The following is a 17,263-nucleotide window of genomic DNA, read 5'->3' as shown; positions in this document are numbered from 1 at the left end:
ATGAGGACGCATGCAAAATTGCACGACAGCAGATCCTTCTTTGGCACAAGAATAAAAACGATGGTGCATATTCTGATGAGGGCGGCGGCGAACCCACTATGAACCCTGCTGTAAAAGCAGCTGCTGATTGTCTCGTGAGGCTAGCGCTGATGAAAGGGAGCAATGACAACATCAGTGTCATTGTTATTGACCTGAAATCACGAAAGAAGCCCAAGGAAAAATCGTAACATGCTCCTAACTCACCTGACTAGCTGACCGTGGTCTGCGACCAGAGTTTCCTCTGCTAGTCTGCCTTCCTTGCAAGACGTCACGCCTCCATTTTTTTCGTCTTCAGATGTTCTGCAAGAGTTGTATGTGTATATGCTAATAGGTGTGGTTCCGACGATCTGATGTGCGGGGTGTGTGTCCATGTATACCCCCTTGCCCTTGTGCTTTGGGGCTGTTCGCATTTGTTTTCGGAACATCCATGTAAATGTTATGGTATCTGCATAATAATTGAGCATTGCAAAAGAGTGAGCAGCTGATATGATTATATACTCCCTCCGTTCTCTTTTAGTCTATATTCTAGGAAAAACCAGACAAATTAGTAGTGTATTTATTATATAGCAGTACTTAAATTGGTAAACATCCAATCCAAACTACATTGGAAATAGTGACATCCAATAGATAAAGGATGAACACTTTGTTTTCTATATTCTTGTTGACTAAAAGGTATAATGTAGAGTATCTCATAACAAATTTTAGACCTAGAATGCTTATAGGTATCCCTCTCTCTAATCACCAGATGTACCTTTGTTCTTTTTGACATGAGATCATCAAATGAGAAGATGGATGTTGATGAAAATGCCCAGACCCCCTCTATGGCTGCTCTCAACATGGCTCAATGTCTGACATATATTGTTGCTTTAAAATTAGGTTTTTGAGCACTGAATTTGTGTTTACCCATGGTGCAAAACATTTTTTTCGAGAAGCTTTGCATTACTACTTGAATATGTCAATGAGTATATTCATTCAATTGAATTCATTGTCCTTCATTGTTCAGCCTTGGGCGACACTTCGTGGCACTCTGATCCGCTAAGAGCATCTCTAGCAAACACCGCAAACCGCAAACCCTAAAAACGCGTATGGAGGCCACCCCAAAATGGTAGTTATTATGCGAATGGGGCTAGATAGGTCTGCTAGAGATGCTCTAACACTAACAGCGTGTGAACAAAAGAATATAATAAAACTTGAGGGGTGTCTTTGGAATAAGGGCGAAACCCGGAAGGCCCAAGGGCCAAACAAACCCTCGGCCATTCCTCCGCCCGCAGTCCTCCCTGCTCCCGTCGGCGGCCGGCGGCCGGCGGCCGGCGGTACAATCAATCATCATCGACCCTCAACAGTCAACACCAGAACCTCCCCTCGTCGGGGCCGCCCCTTCCCCTCTCAGAGCCATCCAAGCCCTACTCCCTCCCTCCGGCCATCATCGGACATGGCTTCGGACGTCGAAGCGAGCGCGGCGGCGGAAGCCCCGGAGGGCAAGAAGAACTGGAAGCGGAAGGGGAAGCACGACAAGGAGAAGCCGTGGGACCAAGACCCCACCATCGACCGCTGGACGGTCGACAAGTTCGACCCCTCCTGGAACGAGGGCGGCCTGCTGGAGGTCAGCTCCTTCTCCACCCTCTTCCCCGAGTACCGAGGTCGGGTAATCAATCACCTATCCTCTTCCCCTATCCCCTTCCCCGACTACCGAGGAAATCAGGACCGAATGCGAATCGGTGACCCTTTGCTTGTTCCGAGTGCAGAGAAGTATCTGCAGGACGCGTGGCCGATCGTCAAGGGCGCGCTCAAGGAGTTCGGGGTCTCGTGCGAGCTCAATCTGGTACTGACTGATTACTCTTGTTTGGACTTTTGGAGCCTTCTTAGGTATTGATTGAGTCGATTCTCTTTTGTTCTGTGCCTAGGTGGAGGGTTCCATGACTGTTTCGACCACCAGGAAGACCAGGGACCCATACATTATTCTCAAGGCCAGGGACCTGATAAAACTCCTGTCGCGGAGCGTTCCTGCACCCCAAGTGAGTATGCGTTTGCTTCTGTTACCGACCCCTTTATTAGCTACTACGCAAGTTCTGCTGTATACTTTGTGGATATATATATATATATATATATATATATATATATATATATATATATACACGTACTGTGTTCTTGCAACCTATGTATGATATACTCCCACGGCCACCTATTACACCTTGATGCCTTGCCTGGGAGTTGTTTCATCCATATGCTTCTGTTGTTGTTTTTTCCTCGCAGGCAATCAAAGTACTCAATGATGAGATGAACTGTGATATTATTAAGATCGGTAGCATCATAAGAAACAAGGTAGACTTTGTCTAATCGCTCAAACTCAAAGTTCAGTTATCTGCCTCTTGGTCTGTCTCAAGCAATTCCTTGACTACTAAATATCACAATGTCCGTTCCATATTAACGGAGTGGTTAATAGGAAAAACATGTAAAGACCAGACATGTAATTGCCAAGTAGAATGACGGAATCAATCGCATAAGGATATCATAGAAGCATTATATGGCACCACTAGTTACACTAGATAACTCTTCTTTTACCACAACTAGAAACTTGGTTTATAGTTTATGGTCTGGGTTTATAGTGTTGTCTATTTCCTATTTGTTAGACTCCGGGTTCCTTCATCCAAAACCTCTGCGGTTCCCATGCTTATACATGTGCTTGTTGGTTTGGCATGCATATGATTGTATAAGGTGCAAATCCGCGTGTCACAATCACATGTGCTGCGCTTTGTTGCCTCCATAAGAGTATCATCCACCCAAATATGCCAACAGTTGGTCTGATAAGCTAATATAAGTTCTCTCGTTTTCCTCTATTATCAATGATACTTGTTAATTTTGCACAGAGAAACACTTCTTGCTTGTTGATATTTGTCATCAGCACCTATCTGTGCTATGTTGCGACTCTTGATGAGTTTGTCTTTTATGTTCCTGTAAGCTAATACCATGCTATCACAGGAAAGATTTGTCAAAAGGAGAGAACGTCTTCTAGGTCCTAATCTGTCCACCCTTAAGGTAAATATCTCATATCATTCCTGTCCTATGGTGATCTGTCCACCCTTTGTTAACATGTTGTTTTATGTACTGCAGGCTATAGAGATTCTGACTGGATGCTACATCTTAGTTCAGGTTTTCTTAATTTCTTACCTTGCTTAATTCATTTGAAGTTAGATTTTGGGTCCACCTGCTTTTTTACTTGGTATCTGTTCTTTTATTAAATACTGTTGTGTACTTTTCCATCATAAAAGGGGAATACTGTTGCTGCCATGGGTACCTTTAAGGGACTGAAACAAGTCCGAAAGGTTGTGGAGGACTGCATAAAGAACATAAAGCATCCAGTATATCACATTAAGGTGACTGGTTTTGTTTTTGAGATATTATCTTTGAATGGATGCAAAATATGATTTCTCATCGATTGTTGTTATACTAAGCAGGAACTACTAATTAAACGTGAGCTGGCTAAAAATCCTGCCCTAGCCACTGAAAGCTGGAACAGGTTTCTCCCAAACTTTAAGAAGTAAGGAACTTGCATCACATTTCTGTTCAGGAGTTACTACCTCTGAAAAGTACAGTGTGCATCTTACACCTCATTATTTGTTATTTTTCAGAAAGAATGTCAAGCAAAAGAAGCCGAATACTAAGGAGAAGAAACAGTACACACCCTTTCCGCCTCCTCAACAGCCTAGCAAGGTGAAGTCAATTGTTTCTTTCACTTCTATAGTTGTTGTGCAGTTCACCATGCTGGTTTCATCAGTTCAGTGGTTGTTATGTGGTTAGCAGCCCTGTCCTACAGCTTTATATCTTGATGGTGTCGGTGCCTGTGTCCATCTCATGCTCTGATAAATGATTATACTGATTTCAAAGCTATTTGAATTTGAAGGAAACAAAACCCATGTGCAATACTTTTTCTTGTACTGTGCGTACTTGAAAATGTTCTTTTCTGCTGGCTAGTTATTGTTTTGCCTATTGTGCTGCTGTTGATTAATTTATCTATCTGGATGTAGATTGATCTTGAACTGGAGAGTGGTGAGTATTTCATGAGTGACAAGAAGAAGTCAGCAAAGAAATGGCAAGATAAGCTAGATAAGCAATCAGAGAAATCAGAGGAAAAGAAAAGAAAGCGAGAAGCTGCATTTGTTCCACCCAAGGTCAGAATGTCCTCTTGTATATTTTCAGTGGGATTCTCTTTTGCTTGTGTAGTTACTAAATCTTGTTATGGGTTTCAGGAGAACACTCAATCCACCAAAACTACTGATGACAACAATGGGATTGCTGATATTGCGAAGTCCTTGAAGGTACATTGCTATTATGGTTTCATGCTCTGCTTATTTTCTTCATGTCTGTTCTTTTTAATTTGTTTTGGATCATGTGCCGTGTTTCTTGAGGGAGAGTATGCGATTTGATTCCACTGCAGTAGTATCACATCTCTGCGATTATTCTCCATTTGCAGAAAAAGGCAAAGAAATTGAGGAATAGCGAGGCACAGGAAAATGTGAAAATAGAGTCATATGTTGCAAGCAATGAAGAATCACACTCCAAAAAGAAGCACAAATCTTCATCCATGTAACAGCAGTCTGAATTCACCATGTCAGCGCCTTGTTTAATTGTTTCAGTTTGTTGAACCATTGCCATCCTGGTAGGTCTTACCCTTAAATAGAACAAAACTTGAAGCTTTCAGTGGTGTGCCAGTTTTGTTCTGTTCGTTAACAGCTGTTATGAGATCACATCAGGAACATCTATTGTGTGTAATTTACTACAGTTTCAACGGAGTAGTTCGAATTACGTCAGCTTTCTGTTTTGAAACACTTTCAACCTTACACATGCAAATTCGTGTAGTTCATAGTTTCTTGAGAACATAAATACCTGTCTTTGGAAGAACATAATTCAGAATTTGTTCTTTTGCAATAAAAATGATACAACTGTCAGGAATAGGCACCATTTTAACAGGATTACAGATTATTTAGAACATCAATAATACTGGTCTATCAAGGTCTTGGCACTTCTTGGCCGGATCCAACGCAGAGGGCTTGTGAGTCATACGAGGTCATACGAGGGCAGTGTGACCGGATCCAAAAGGTGGAGGCCGATGGGTGGAGGAGAGATTGTTACGTGCTAAGTTGACACTCTTACAGAGACTGTGCTAAGTTGACACTCTTACAGAGACTGTATTCAGTTTCTTCTTTGAAAGAAAGTAGGCTTTTGGCCCAGATCGAAGAGACCTGAGAAACGACCGGGAACAAACCATCTCAAAAAGATGATGCAAAATAGAGCACACAAAAGCAGAATTTTAGGGCACCTGATTTTAGGGTAAACGATTCCACATGATGTAAGAGCATCTCCACCGGCAAGTCTAATAGCACCCCTGATAGCCATTTAGGGGCTGGCATCAAAATTGGGCTCATACCGGCTAAGCCTAGTAAAGCGCCAGCGCGGTTTCGAAATAGAATCGCCGGCAACCCATGTTCACCCCTACTATAAAAATATTTTTGAATGGCGACAAACTATTCTTGTCTGCCGTTCAGATTGACACCACAAAATGAATCCTCTACGTATAAGTCTAGCCTACCATAATTTTATAGAAGGCAGAGGTTTGAGTACAAGAACAATACCACTCGCTGCGAGCAACGAGCAGAGCAACAACTCACACCGTCTAGTCCGAACACAGCCACCACCGACAAAACAACATGAAATTAACTGAACAAACGGTAAAGAATAGAAGGCACAAACCACTCAACACCAACCCAATTATTCTATACCACCAGAGAAACTAGATTTATTTTCTGTACCAATTTACAACACATGTACACCTTGACTAGTTACAGCAAAACTTTGTATTACTATGCTTAACCAAGGGCCTCTTGCCCTTATCCCCCGGTATACAAGGCTACAGTGATTAAAAAAACACGCATGGAAAACTGGATGCAAATTTACAATCATCGAACCAATCAATCAAAATCAGACGCCTAAGCTCTCCTAGTAACTACACTTCAATGGCCTGCTACCTGGTATAAAAAGAATCACACATACTGTACACCCTACCACAGGAACCCCTGATTTATCCACAACTGAGGCTCTGCTGTGAGAAAGAATACCTATTCCCCTCTTTGCAATAAAAACGCAAAGCTTGGGTTCTCACGGAAAAATGGTAGCAAGTCATCAACAGCCATCTCAATGACTGGCATTGTCTTCGTGATATCATCAAGTGAAAAGGGTATGCTGCAAATGAGGAATGAAAAGGTGAAACCATGAGCCATCGACATTAGGAGGCCCTAAGCTGTAAAAAATAATTTAATAAATGGAACAAACCTAGAATCATCATCTAGCAGTATAGAGAAAGTTGTGACGGTATTTGCTTCCTCACGCGCAGCAGCTTTCAAGCTTGATGCGAACTGTAAATAGATATAGTGAAAGCATATATCATTCAACAGATCATTTGTAAATAAAAAACAAACCACTATTCTAGCAAACCCAAATAATATGCTTTTTAAGTGGAAGTAAAATGAGGGTGCCACATGAGGATTTCCTAGGAGGTCATCCTTCCTAGTACTACTCGCCAAAGTGCACTCAAACTTCAGAGTTGCATTCTTAGAGCATGTCTAACAGGCCCCTTATAACCCGTTCACCCCGTAAAATTCCGGCGAGATACGGGGCAGGCGCGGTTTGGGCCGTCTAGCAGCCCCCGTATTCGGGCCGCCCCGTTTCGGCGGAATACGGGCCCCAGGAAATCGGCCCCTCCGCCCCCTACTTATACCGAGCGCAGGTGCGAGTGAGGGGTTAACCCCTCACTCGCAACCCTAGCTCCGTCGTGCGCCGCCGCCTCCTCCTCCTGCTCCGGCGAGCAATTCATCCCAACCCCGCGCCGCATTCCACCCAATCTCAAGCATGGACCCCCGCCGCCGTAGTACCGCCTCACCGGCGAGCGGATCGAAGCGATCCCGCTCGCCGGACACTTCATCCTCAGCCACTAGTGCTGGCGATTCAAGACTCCCTCAAGGACGCCATCGAGAAGGACAAGGCGGAGGAGGAAGAAAGGGCGGCGGCCATCGCCACCGTGAAGGAGGCGGAGGCGCGGGCGGCGCAGGCGCAGGCGGAGGCCGATGGGTTCATCGTCGACCTCTCCGACTAGAAGTCGCGATCCGATCGCGCATTTTGTATGTATGTAGGTACGTCGATTTCTATGTATGATCGACGAACTATGAATGAAAGTTTCCCGGGGTTTTAAATTTACAAATATACGGGGTCAAATACGGGTTCTGCTAGACGGAGCGGTGTCTGATCGACCATTTTTTTTATACGGGGCGAAATTCGAGCGTTATACGGGGCAGAAAAGTAAGGGGCCTGTTAGACATGCTCTTAAGTTCAGAACTCTGATGAGATTCGGTGCTTTAGTAATGGTAGATCGCATCTGACAAAATATTAACTTAAGGTACATCATCTCACCTCCGCTGAAATAGTGTTTGTACCATTGACATCATCCAAGTACATACTAACTATTCGCTCTAGCTGCTGTATGCTGAGGGCCTGAAGAATTCATACAAATATTAGGAGTACAACTTATGAAGGTAAAGAACTGGCAGTGGATGAATCTCGGTCTCTTATTAAGAAAATTAGTCCATGTCAAATCCAATACTTACTTCGCACACGTCAGTACGTATCTCTCTTAATGTCCTCATTGGTTTTAGAGAAATCACCTGCCAAAAGAGAACAGTAGAGATAAAATGTGTTCGTGATTAATGGGCACTGCAATTTCATAATAAGCGAAAAAAGGCGCACCAAGAAATCAACAGCCTGTCTGATATGCTTTAGTGCCTCCCAGGCTGAACCTGCAAACTGTGTCAAATATAACACATAAGCCAAAGATCCTCTTGAAACCCGAACCACCCGAGGTATGCCCGGGTATGTCACGAACTATGTTGCGAAGTGCGATTTGAAACCTAAACTATAAAAGTGCTCTTATTGAACCCTGAATAATTCCTTAGTATCATCCAAGCCCAATTTTGTAGGACTTATGTCGAACTCCTAGAAATTGTAAGTGCTCTTACCAGTACACAAATGTTATAACTCTCAAGGACTTTCAATTCCCGACGTTTATATTTTTGTTGTAAAATACAAATCTTCTATATTGTTTAATAGTTTTAGAAAATCGAGTGTCTAATTGTAAAATTAGTTTGAAGCCCGATCAAGGAGTATTATCATTTCGAGATTTAGCATAGTGTAATATCCCAGGTATTGGGGTTACAAAAATAGAGGAAACAGATGTGTGCATTGCATTCATGCATAGAAAATCTGGGGAATTTTAAACTTTAAAGTAAAAACGATCCTGATAACTGAAGTTTCACTTGACCTTGGTGGAACTGGAGTAGCTCATCAAGTCAAGCGCTATAAACCTCAATGTGACTTTGTTAAAACCTTGTTTTGGGTAGAGATGATTTGCTCTAAGGGTTAGATCAAATGGAATTAAAATCAACCCAAGAACCTATTAATCAAGTATCAACTGCTTGATCTTATTAAAGATCACAACATGGTATTTCTTGCCATAACACATGAACATCCATTTAATTGGAAATCAAGTAACAATAATTGGAGAAACTATTCTTCACTTATCTACTCCATTTCTGAAACTAATCCATGCTCATATCATAAACCATTTGATATCCATTCTACTTTAATTTTGGAAACAAGACAAGGAGATCCAACTAAGGAATCTAATTCTTCTCTATTCCAAATGATTAAGCATCAAACCTAGATAGGTGAGAGTTCTATTAATTATTGAGAAGCAATAACAAACCTTGAGCTAAACCTTGGATATACATCCATGCATTTCATTCATCATCTTTAAGAGAAACCATTTATGTTAAACATAGATATTGATGATCACACCAATCTCTATGGAGCCTAAACTTAGGTTAGTATTAAAGTCCTTCCCCAAATAAGAAAGAGACCACTCTTACCAATCTTAGTTTTACCTATTTAAGAATAAAGGATAATCATTGAACTAAAGTAATAGGTTGTAAACCATTTCCTTTGGAGTGGTGAGATAATCTAATATCACATGGAATAATATCATATCCATGAATTGATAGAGTAAGGAGGAGGTTAATTTAACCAAGATACCCAAGTGGAGATTTAGGCTTGATATCTGTTGAGATATTGTGAATACACCCTAAACCTTAGAATAATTATTCCTATGAGAGAACTCAAGCTATAGTGCTACCCTCAAGTTAATTGAGGCAACACTTGGATTTGAGGGAAAGAAATATCCATATACCCAGATGATCATATCATCATTCTCTGGAAAGAACCCTAAGTAATATCTCAGGAATTCTCCTGGGATATAAACTATTGAGGTAACCATAGTAGTCCTATCCTAGAAAGTAAAATATAGATGTTATATCCTAGTTGATCAAGACAACAATTGATCATGGAAGTGAAAACCATTCCATTAGAAATACTTTAGGAAGCCAAACCTTGATCATTATAAATTGTGTAGTGATCATGAACCCTAAGAACTTGAAGTAGAGGATTTTAGCACATAAGAAAAGCTTAGAGTTAAAGCCTATAATTCATATGGTGAGAAAACCTTCATCAATATAACCAAAGTTAATTATAAAAAGAAGTATAACTACTTTAGTTACTTTAATAATAGATTAAGGATATAAAAGAAGTCTATAGGAATAAGATAGAATCAATTCTCAGATCCTTAACAACTAAATGAGAACAATTACAATTAAAGTAAGTAACCATCCTATTTTGGTTAGGGGAGATTAAACCATAGCTAATGCAACATAATGTCATCCAAATTCTATAAACTAGAAGTATATCTCAACCCCAGTTTATGCATCACTATGGTGATCATAATATGAACCTAGTGCACATGTGAGTTCCAAACCACATGCCATTAGGTGAACCTCATTAGAACCCTAGAATTGCTCACAAACTACATCTTGTATTTCAATTATGAACTTAAGATTACCATAGTGCTAAATTATATTATTTAGAACCATAGGTGTTGATCAACCACTTAACATTATAACCAAGACCAAACCATGATGAGAGTAATATCTACTCCAAGTAATTCAAAGTGTTATTAAATATAATTCTAGAGCTAACTCCAAAATAGGGTTATGAGAAAAATCTAAATGACCTTAATAAATAGGTGCTCACATGAAATCATATGCAACTAACCAACTTCTAAAATAAGAGGTCAAGTCCTAATGATAACCTCTAAAATTAATTGAAGTGGGAATTATCAACCATAACCAGTAAAAAGGGAGTTGCATTCCAAATGAAAAAGGAACTTAAAGAACACCTATATTCATGCTTAATTGATATTTTGAATAAGCCCAAAAGTATGCAATATCCTCAAAATAAAATACTTGTCCAAATAGAATACCGATACTTTAGTCAGTATACTATATCCTGATTGAATTAATATAATTACAAATACCTGCAAATAGAAATTTAATTCAAATATGAATTCAAATAGAGATTATAAAAAGGGAAAAATAAAAACAGAAAAAGGAAAAGAAAAGAAAAACTCACCTGGACCTTACCTGGCTCGCAGCCAGCGGCGGCCTGCGAGAGAAAGCGACGGCACAGCCGTGGCGGCCAGGAGCAGCCCAAGGCCCAGCCTGAAGCACAGCCCAAATCAGCCCAATACCCATTCGCCTCGGATAAGAACGAAGGAGACGTCGTCGTCTTCGTCCCCTTCGCTGGGAGCACAGGAGCTCGCCACCGAGCCACCAGGGCCACGTCCCGCGTCGCCGCCGACGTTGTTGACCGCCAGCACATGCCTGGAGACGTATAAGTAGCGCGGGAGCTCTCCATTTTCATTCGTTTTGCCCCAGTTCCTTCCCATCCCGAAACCCTAGCTCTCCGGCCATCTCGGCTCGCCGCCGATTGGGGCCGTCTCAAGCCCCACGGTGAGGTCCTGGAGGTGCGCCTCGTCTTCTATTCCCTCTGGGAGGAAGATAGCTTCCAGTGATGGCTCGAGACGGGCGAATTTGGTGATTTCCTTCCGCAGCTCATCGCCGGTATCGGCGAGGTTGAGCTCGTTTCCGTCCACGAATGGCGCCATCGACCACACCAACGCCACCAGGGTATGATTGCGCATCTCTGGACTATTTATTTGCATGATTTGGTCCACCGTAGCATGTTCTCCGAGATCGCCGGAATCGCACCGCCGCAGTAGAGCTCGCCGGAGCTACTCCGGTGACTTCTAGATGGCGGCGATGGTACCATAAGACTCCGCATCGAGTACCGGTTCGAACGAGATCATTTTCACCACCTCTGGAGCTCAGTATCGGCGTCGCCGTCGATCGCCGGAGCTCTCTCCGGCGAGGTGACGTGGCTAGTCAACTCTGGAGTCAATTTGACTAGTCTCCGCCTATGTGGCAGCTGAGGTGGACATGACCCCACCAGTCAGTGGCAGTAGCTAGGGTAGGCCACGGTAGAAATCGTGTTTTCATTTAATTCTAAATACAGAAAATTGCTGAAACTTTGCAAATGCTTAGAAAATTCATAAAAACTCAGAAAAATAAATATAAGATATCACAATTCTTATAAAAGTAAACTCTATCCAATAAAAATATAAAATGAAATTTTTATTTTTAATAAAAATTCAATTATTTAATACTTGTTATTTAAGTCTTTAATTTTAATTCTAAATACAATTAAAATTCAATAATTAGTAAAAATTTCATAAAATAAAAAAAAACCAGTAAGTAAATAAGGAAAACATTAAAATTAATTTTCCTTTTCTATTAACTTATTAAATCCTTATTAGGAGGATTTAAAACCCTAAATAATAATTACCTTAATTATTGTTTAAAATAATAAAAAGCCAAATTCTATATTATTTTAATTTCAAAGTTATTAATAACTTCAACTTTACTAATGAAGTTATTAATCCAAGAATTATAGGGTAATTAGGGAACCCTAGTTCCATTATAAAACAAAGTGATAAACCCATAATTTCATGTGTAACCCTAAAACCCTAATACAATTAAGAACCCTAACTCCATTACTTCATATGAACCTGAATTGTTCCCAAACCTAAAACCCAAGTAACATGTGATCATGTTACTTCATTAGTAACCATAGATTCATATTTAGCATATAAATGCTGGTTCAAATCCACATAAAATATGGGTATCCCATGTACTCATCTTCATCAGACCTAAATAATCAAGTAGGGCCAACCAAGTGTAAACCCTAGATCCTATTACCAAAGCCATCATCCTTATTCATTCCTATTTAGCATCACACCAATGTGATGAACCTTAGGGGCAACTATGCCAAATCTTGAGCATTACCTAACCATATTCCACTAAACCCTCCTAATGTTGGATACTTATCAACCATCCTACTTAGGAGCCAATTATTCCTTACTTAATAGAACCAACAGTAAAACCTAGACCACCTCAACTCTAATTAATATACTTCTTATTATTTAAGAAGTATGTTCTTCAAAAGTTATTCTTTTTAAATAAATAGAGAGTGCTCATCAACCCTGCCTTATAGGACAGATAAACCTTAGCTAGCTATCACCAACAAGGTGAACCCACCATGATAGCAACCATGTATAACTAATTGCTTAAGTTGCTTATGCTTAAGTAAAACAAATCAAGCCTAGTTGCTGATGAATCCAACATCATTGGAATCCATCTAATCCTTAATCCAGAAACCAATTGGAACCATAATAAACTCTAGAAACCCACAAACCCAATTGTCATACCTGTTCTTTATTAAAGAACATGTTCTTCAAAAGTTATTCTTTTGAAGAATATAACAAGTAATCATTAACCATGCCATATAGTATTAAAATTGACAACTGCTCTTTACTTATTATACAACTACAATTCCCTGGTGTGCATGATTGTTACTAAGCATTTTACCACTGGTTTATGATTCTAAAACAACACAAACCTGAATAAGAACCTTGTTAAAAGTGTAACACACCCTACACTAATCATTACCACTCAATAATCCTAAATCATCGGGATTAGGTCATGCTTAGAGCGATTGCATCTCATACTTATGCATTATTGCATCCTTGCCAATCTTTTAAACATCGTCCTTACCGGACGATGATGCTATTTCAGAACTTGGAGTTATTGCGTATCGAAGACCTTGACTGCATAATCTTGCAGTCAATAAAGGCAAGTTCATCACTTGCTCATGTCATTTGAGTATTTTTATCAAATTACTTGCAAAGTATTATGGTTATCACTATTGCACAAAAATCAAAACCACTACTTTCATAACTATGAATATGACTATGTGGTGGGCAATGGAACCATGGATTGTGTTGATATGGTGGAGGTTCCATTGCACGGGCTTATATCCATCTAGGATTAAACAACAAATGTCGCCAGTGATTCTTGTGCCGTAATACCCGTGTTAACCATAAGATCCGGAGTGGGACGGAGTAGTCAAAAGTGTTTCCACCTCTCGTTCATCAACGGATGCGCTTTACCGTAGACACTTGTATCTGTCGGCGGCAAGCGGTAGGCTGGGGAAGCCTTAAGTCCCCACGGCACAGTCCGTAGACACTTGTCGTGCGAAGTGCAAGCGGTAGGCTGGGGAAGCCTTAAGTCCCCACGGTATTGCGGTCTATGAGGGATTGTAAGGTGTCCGGAACGGTCTATCCATGTTGATAGGGGAAGGCATATGAATGCCCGGAACGGTCTCATCATGGATATAGGGGAGGACAATCTTACAAAAGGGTGGGTGTTCGAGGTAGCGGAGGAACATGATTGGCTAGACCTTATACCGGGCCTCACACCAAAGGAAGTGTGGACGAGCCTGCAACTCGGTTGGCACCAAGGTTAAGATCTCTTATGGGTAAAGCAACACACCTCTGCCAGTGTAAAGAACCGTGACACTGTCACTCCTGTTCAGGATATGGAATCGCGAACGCGGCCGGAAAGGAGCTCCATGAAGTTCTAGTAAACCGGTGAAGGCTGACGGACATAGTTCTTCTGAATAAAAGCAACCTTTTGAAGAAATGGTTATGAAAACTTGCATTGGTATTAGACTTTCTGGTCTAATGCCGTAGCTAGTGCATTAAACACCTCTTTCCTATAATGAACTTGTTGAGTACGCTCGTACTCATCCCACTCTTAAATCCCCTGCTTAGATTTGGAGGCATCGAAGGAGGATCTACAGTACAACTCGAAGACCGAGGAGTCAACAACTACTTCAAGGGACAGGAACCTGTCAGAAGAGTCAACACCACATCCAACGGGGATAAAACCTAGCTTAGCAATAGAAAGGAACTAGTTTCCTAAACCTAGTTCCTATTTAGCTAGAATCTATTCATAGCCTCTATAGCTAGTTAAATACTCTACAAATAGAGTTCGTGATAGGATTAGATTACGAGTCGTTCTTCTGGAGTTATCTGCAGTTTTACCTCATTGTAAAGTAGGAGGCTGTGATGATCTTATGTAACAGAGTCATTGTTGTAATTCTATAGACATACCTTGGACCCGCATATGTTTCTGTTGTACTCCCTCCGTCCTAGTTTGTAGGTCACAATTTTTGAATATCTTGGCCCAAGGTACTAGCTGATTGGGTCTCATTTTCTCTCTCTCATTGGTGCATGCAGCCCCTTTCTCTCTCTCATTGGTGCATGCATTTTCTTTCTCTCCCTCATTGGTGCATGCAACACCTTTCTCTCCCTCATTAAATAAAATTATGCCTTAGAGGTGGGGATTATGGGACAAATAATTTTTGGGAATGTGACTTACACTCTAGGACGGAGGGAGTACCACTCTGAGCGATATAATGCTAGTGGAACGGTGTTTCATTGGTGTTATATCAGACTTGCATACTACACCATGCAGTGGTATGCCGGGTCACCACAGTTGGTATCAGAGCAAATGCTTTGACCCTAGGATTAAAACCCTTTAAAGGAGACCTATAGGATTGGTAGTGTCCATAGGAAGTTGTATTAGTTAAACCAAATCTTCGTATGACTTGAGATGGATATTCACTTGAGAATAATCCTGACACACTTGAGTCAACATTTCTTACCTAGCTTACCAAGATAAAGTAAAGTTAGTCAGCTAATCCCAAATATGTAGTATACCATTAAGTCCTTAAAACAATAGATGAGTAGATCACAGTTGGTATACAATACATGGTAGTCCAAAGAGAGGATACAACCATAAGGAAGATATCCTATTGGAAGATGTGTACCAACACATTTATGATTAAATAAAATTATCTAGACCTGTAATAGGAGTAATATCAAGTGATGAAGATAATTAAGATATCCTAATAGAAGAGGTAGACCCAGATAAGTAATGAGTAAGTAAAATTATCTAGACGTGTGAAACAATTGATAGTAAGTGATAACTCTGAGTTATGTGAGGTAGTATAGACTATGATGAGTCAATCATGGGAGGTAAGGAAGAGAGATAGGAATAAGATATGCCTACTTACATGGTAGAGATAGAAATCATATATGATTCACCTGAGAATCATTATGTGATGGACTAGAACCTCATAATTAATTAAGAGGAGTACAATAAGAAGTCAAGTGCTAAACAATAGTGCAAGAATTTTGTTCCGAAACAATGGGAAGTGTGCCAAGCACATCATGACCATAGTCTTATGATAGAAACCCTTGGAAGTATAGGAGCTATATGCCAATAGTTATGTATTTAGATTAGCTATGTTAGAATCTATAAAGATTATGTGAGGTAGTCCTTAACAAAATAGAAGTTAAATTAGTACTTCCAAAGAAAATTAGGTTAACCTTAACTATCCTAAACCACTTTGTTTCAAGGTTTATCTCATTGCAATTGTGCAATTAAGGTAAAGGATGAGACAAATAGTAGACTTCCATATGTGAGTACTAAGTATCACGATATAAACCTATCTGATGTGGTGTTATATACTACACATCAGAGCCTGATGTTTAGAGATGTCTTACTCAACTATTATATTCAGGCCTATGAGGATGTGTATTATAAGCACAAAGCTGAATCTTCTTGGATTTTATTGGATTTTCATTGTTTGACTAGATCCATACATGAAGTTTGACTTTGGTATGCAAATGCATGTTGCAATATCAAGTCCTTACTTGATGCTATAGATCTAGAGGGTACTAGTATTTGTGTGAGGAAGTGACGTATTCTGAAGATTCTAAAGACAAGATGAAGGTTCATCAGAAGAAGGAAGCAAAATTGTGGGAAGCAACCACAATATTCAGAAGGAAGTACCAATAAAAAATTCATGCTTTACCTCAACAGAGGAGTACTTTAGTACATCAGAAGCATGAAGGTGAAAAATCTGGTGATTATGGTGAAGCTGAAGCAGATCCATAATCCACATAGAAGAGGGAATGCTTGGGAAATCACTTAGGATACTATAATCATAGTGTCAGCTAGTGGTTTTGTAGCAACAATAAACCCTGACGAAAGGAAGATGACCCATGAACCCATAGCAGATATAAGAAGACCATAGTTGTTATCAGAAGACCACAATTGATATAGGATCAATACTGCGAGATAAAGCAGAAGATATCTCGTTCAATTGATCAGAACCTATAATCGAATCCATTTTTAGAGATCAAATAGCCACAGTTGGTATAATAACCACAGCTGGTATCAGTTGGTATTACAAATAGTCCACGATTTAATTATTTGTAACAAGAAGTTGTGAACAAATAAAATTTTGTTAACCAAATAACAATAACCTATAATCATTAAGTCGAAGGATTCACATTGGATGTCCACAACTGAGTGGATATACCACGAACATTCTTCATGAGACCTTAGAAGAAGTACAAACCAAAGCTATACTTAGACCAATATTCCAACCATAAGTCCAATAGTTGGAAGAAAAGGAGTTGAAGACTATAAGAAAACTCTAAGGGGTAGAGTAAAGATTGAGTTTGATGTACAATAACTCAATACTCTAAGCTAGATAGAAGCAGAAGGTCTAAACTGAGAGGAAGTTCGATCTTATTTTCATAAGATTGCTGAACACTACTTTCAGAAGGATGTCAGACCAGAAGCCGAGGTTTATACCTCGAGGAAGTAAGAATTGGACTATAACTTGAGAAAGTGAGAAATATTTACTCAGAAGTATGATAGCCCAAGTAAATTAAGGCTAAGGAAGTTGGATAAAGGAAATATCGGAGACCAAATACAGCTTGAGAAGGCCAAAGACCGAAGGATATTGATTATACCAA

The 17,263-nt window shown here is 40.2% G+C and overlaps 2 protein-coding genes across 2 annotated transcripts; one reads left to right on the top strand and one right to left on the bottom strand.

The window, feature by feature from the left end:
- Positions 1–1,257: 1,257 nt before the first annotated feature.
- LOC127302777 (KRR1 small subunit processome component) lies at positions 1,258–4,847 on the top strand. Its single transcript, XM_051333348.1, has 12 exons — positions 1,258–1,679; positions 1,785–1,861; positions 1,944–2,054; positions 2,293–2,361; positions 3,019–3,075; positions 3,151–3,189; positions 3,309–3,413; positions 3,495–3,577; positions 3,669–3,750; positions 4,065–4,208; positions 4,287–4,355; positions 4,511–4,847. The coding sequence occupies exons 1-12, from the start codon at positions 1,472–1,474 to the stop codon at positions 4,625–4,627; spliced, it is 1,161 nt and encodes a 386-aa protein (XP_051189308.1). The 5' UTR covers positions 1,258–1,471; the 3' UTR covers positions 4,628–4,847.
- A 943-nt stretch (positions 4,848–5,790) lies between these two features.
- LOC127304356 (myosin-5-like) lies at positions 5,791–10,918 on the bottom strand. Its single transcript, XM_071821163.1, has 8 exons — positions 10,783–10,918; positions 10,603–10,691; positions 10,454–10,507; positions 7,834–7,968; positions 7,695–7,751; positions 7,501–7,581; positions 6,367–6,449; positions 5,791–6,276 (listed from the first exon to the last, which is right to left on the bottom strand). Exons 1-8 carry the CDS (start codon positions 10,916–10,918, stop codon positions 6,153–6,155), a joined length of 759 nt encoding a protein of 252 aa, XP_071677264.1. The 3' UTR covers positions 5,791–6,152.
- Between the last annotated feature and the right edge of the window lie 6,345 nt (positions 10,919–17,263).

This window comes from Lolium perenne, chromosome 5, assembly GCF_019359855.2.
Source record: "Lolium perenne isolate Kyuss_39 chromosome 5, Kyuss_2.0, whole genome shotgun sequence".
Taxonomy (NCBI): Eukaryota; Viridiplantae; Streptophyta; class Magnoliopsida; order Poales; family Poaceae; genus Lolium; species Lolium perenne.
This window is presented reverse-complemented; position numbering and strand designations above follow the sequence as displayed.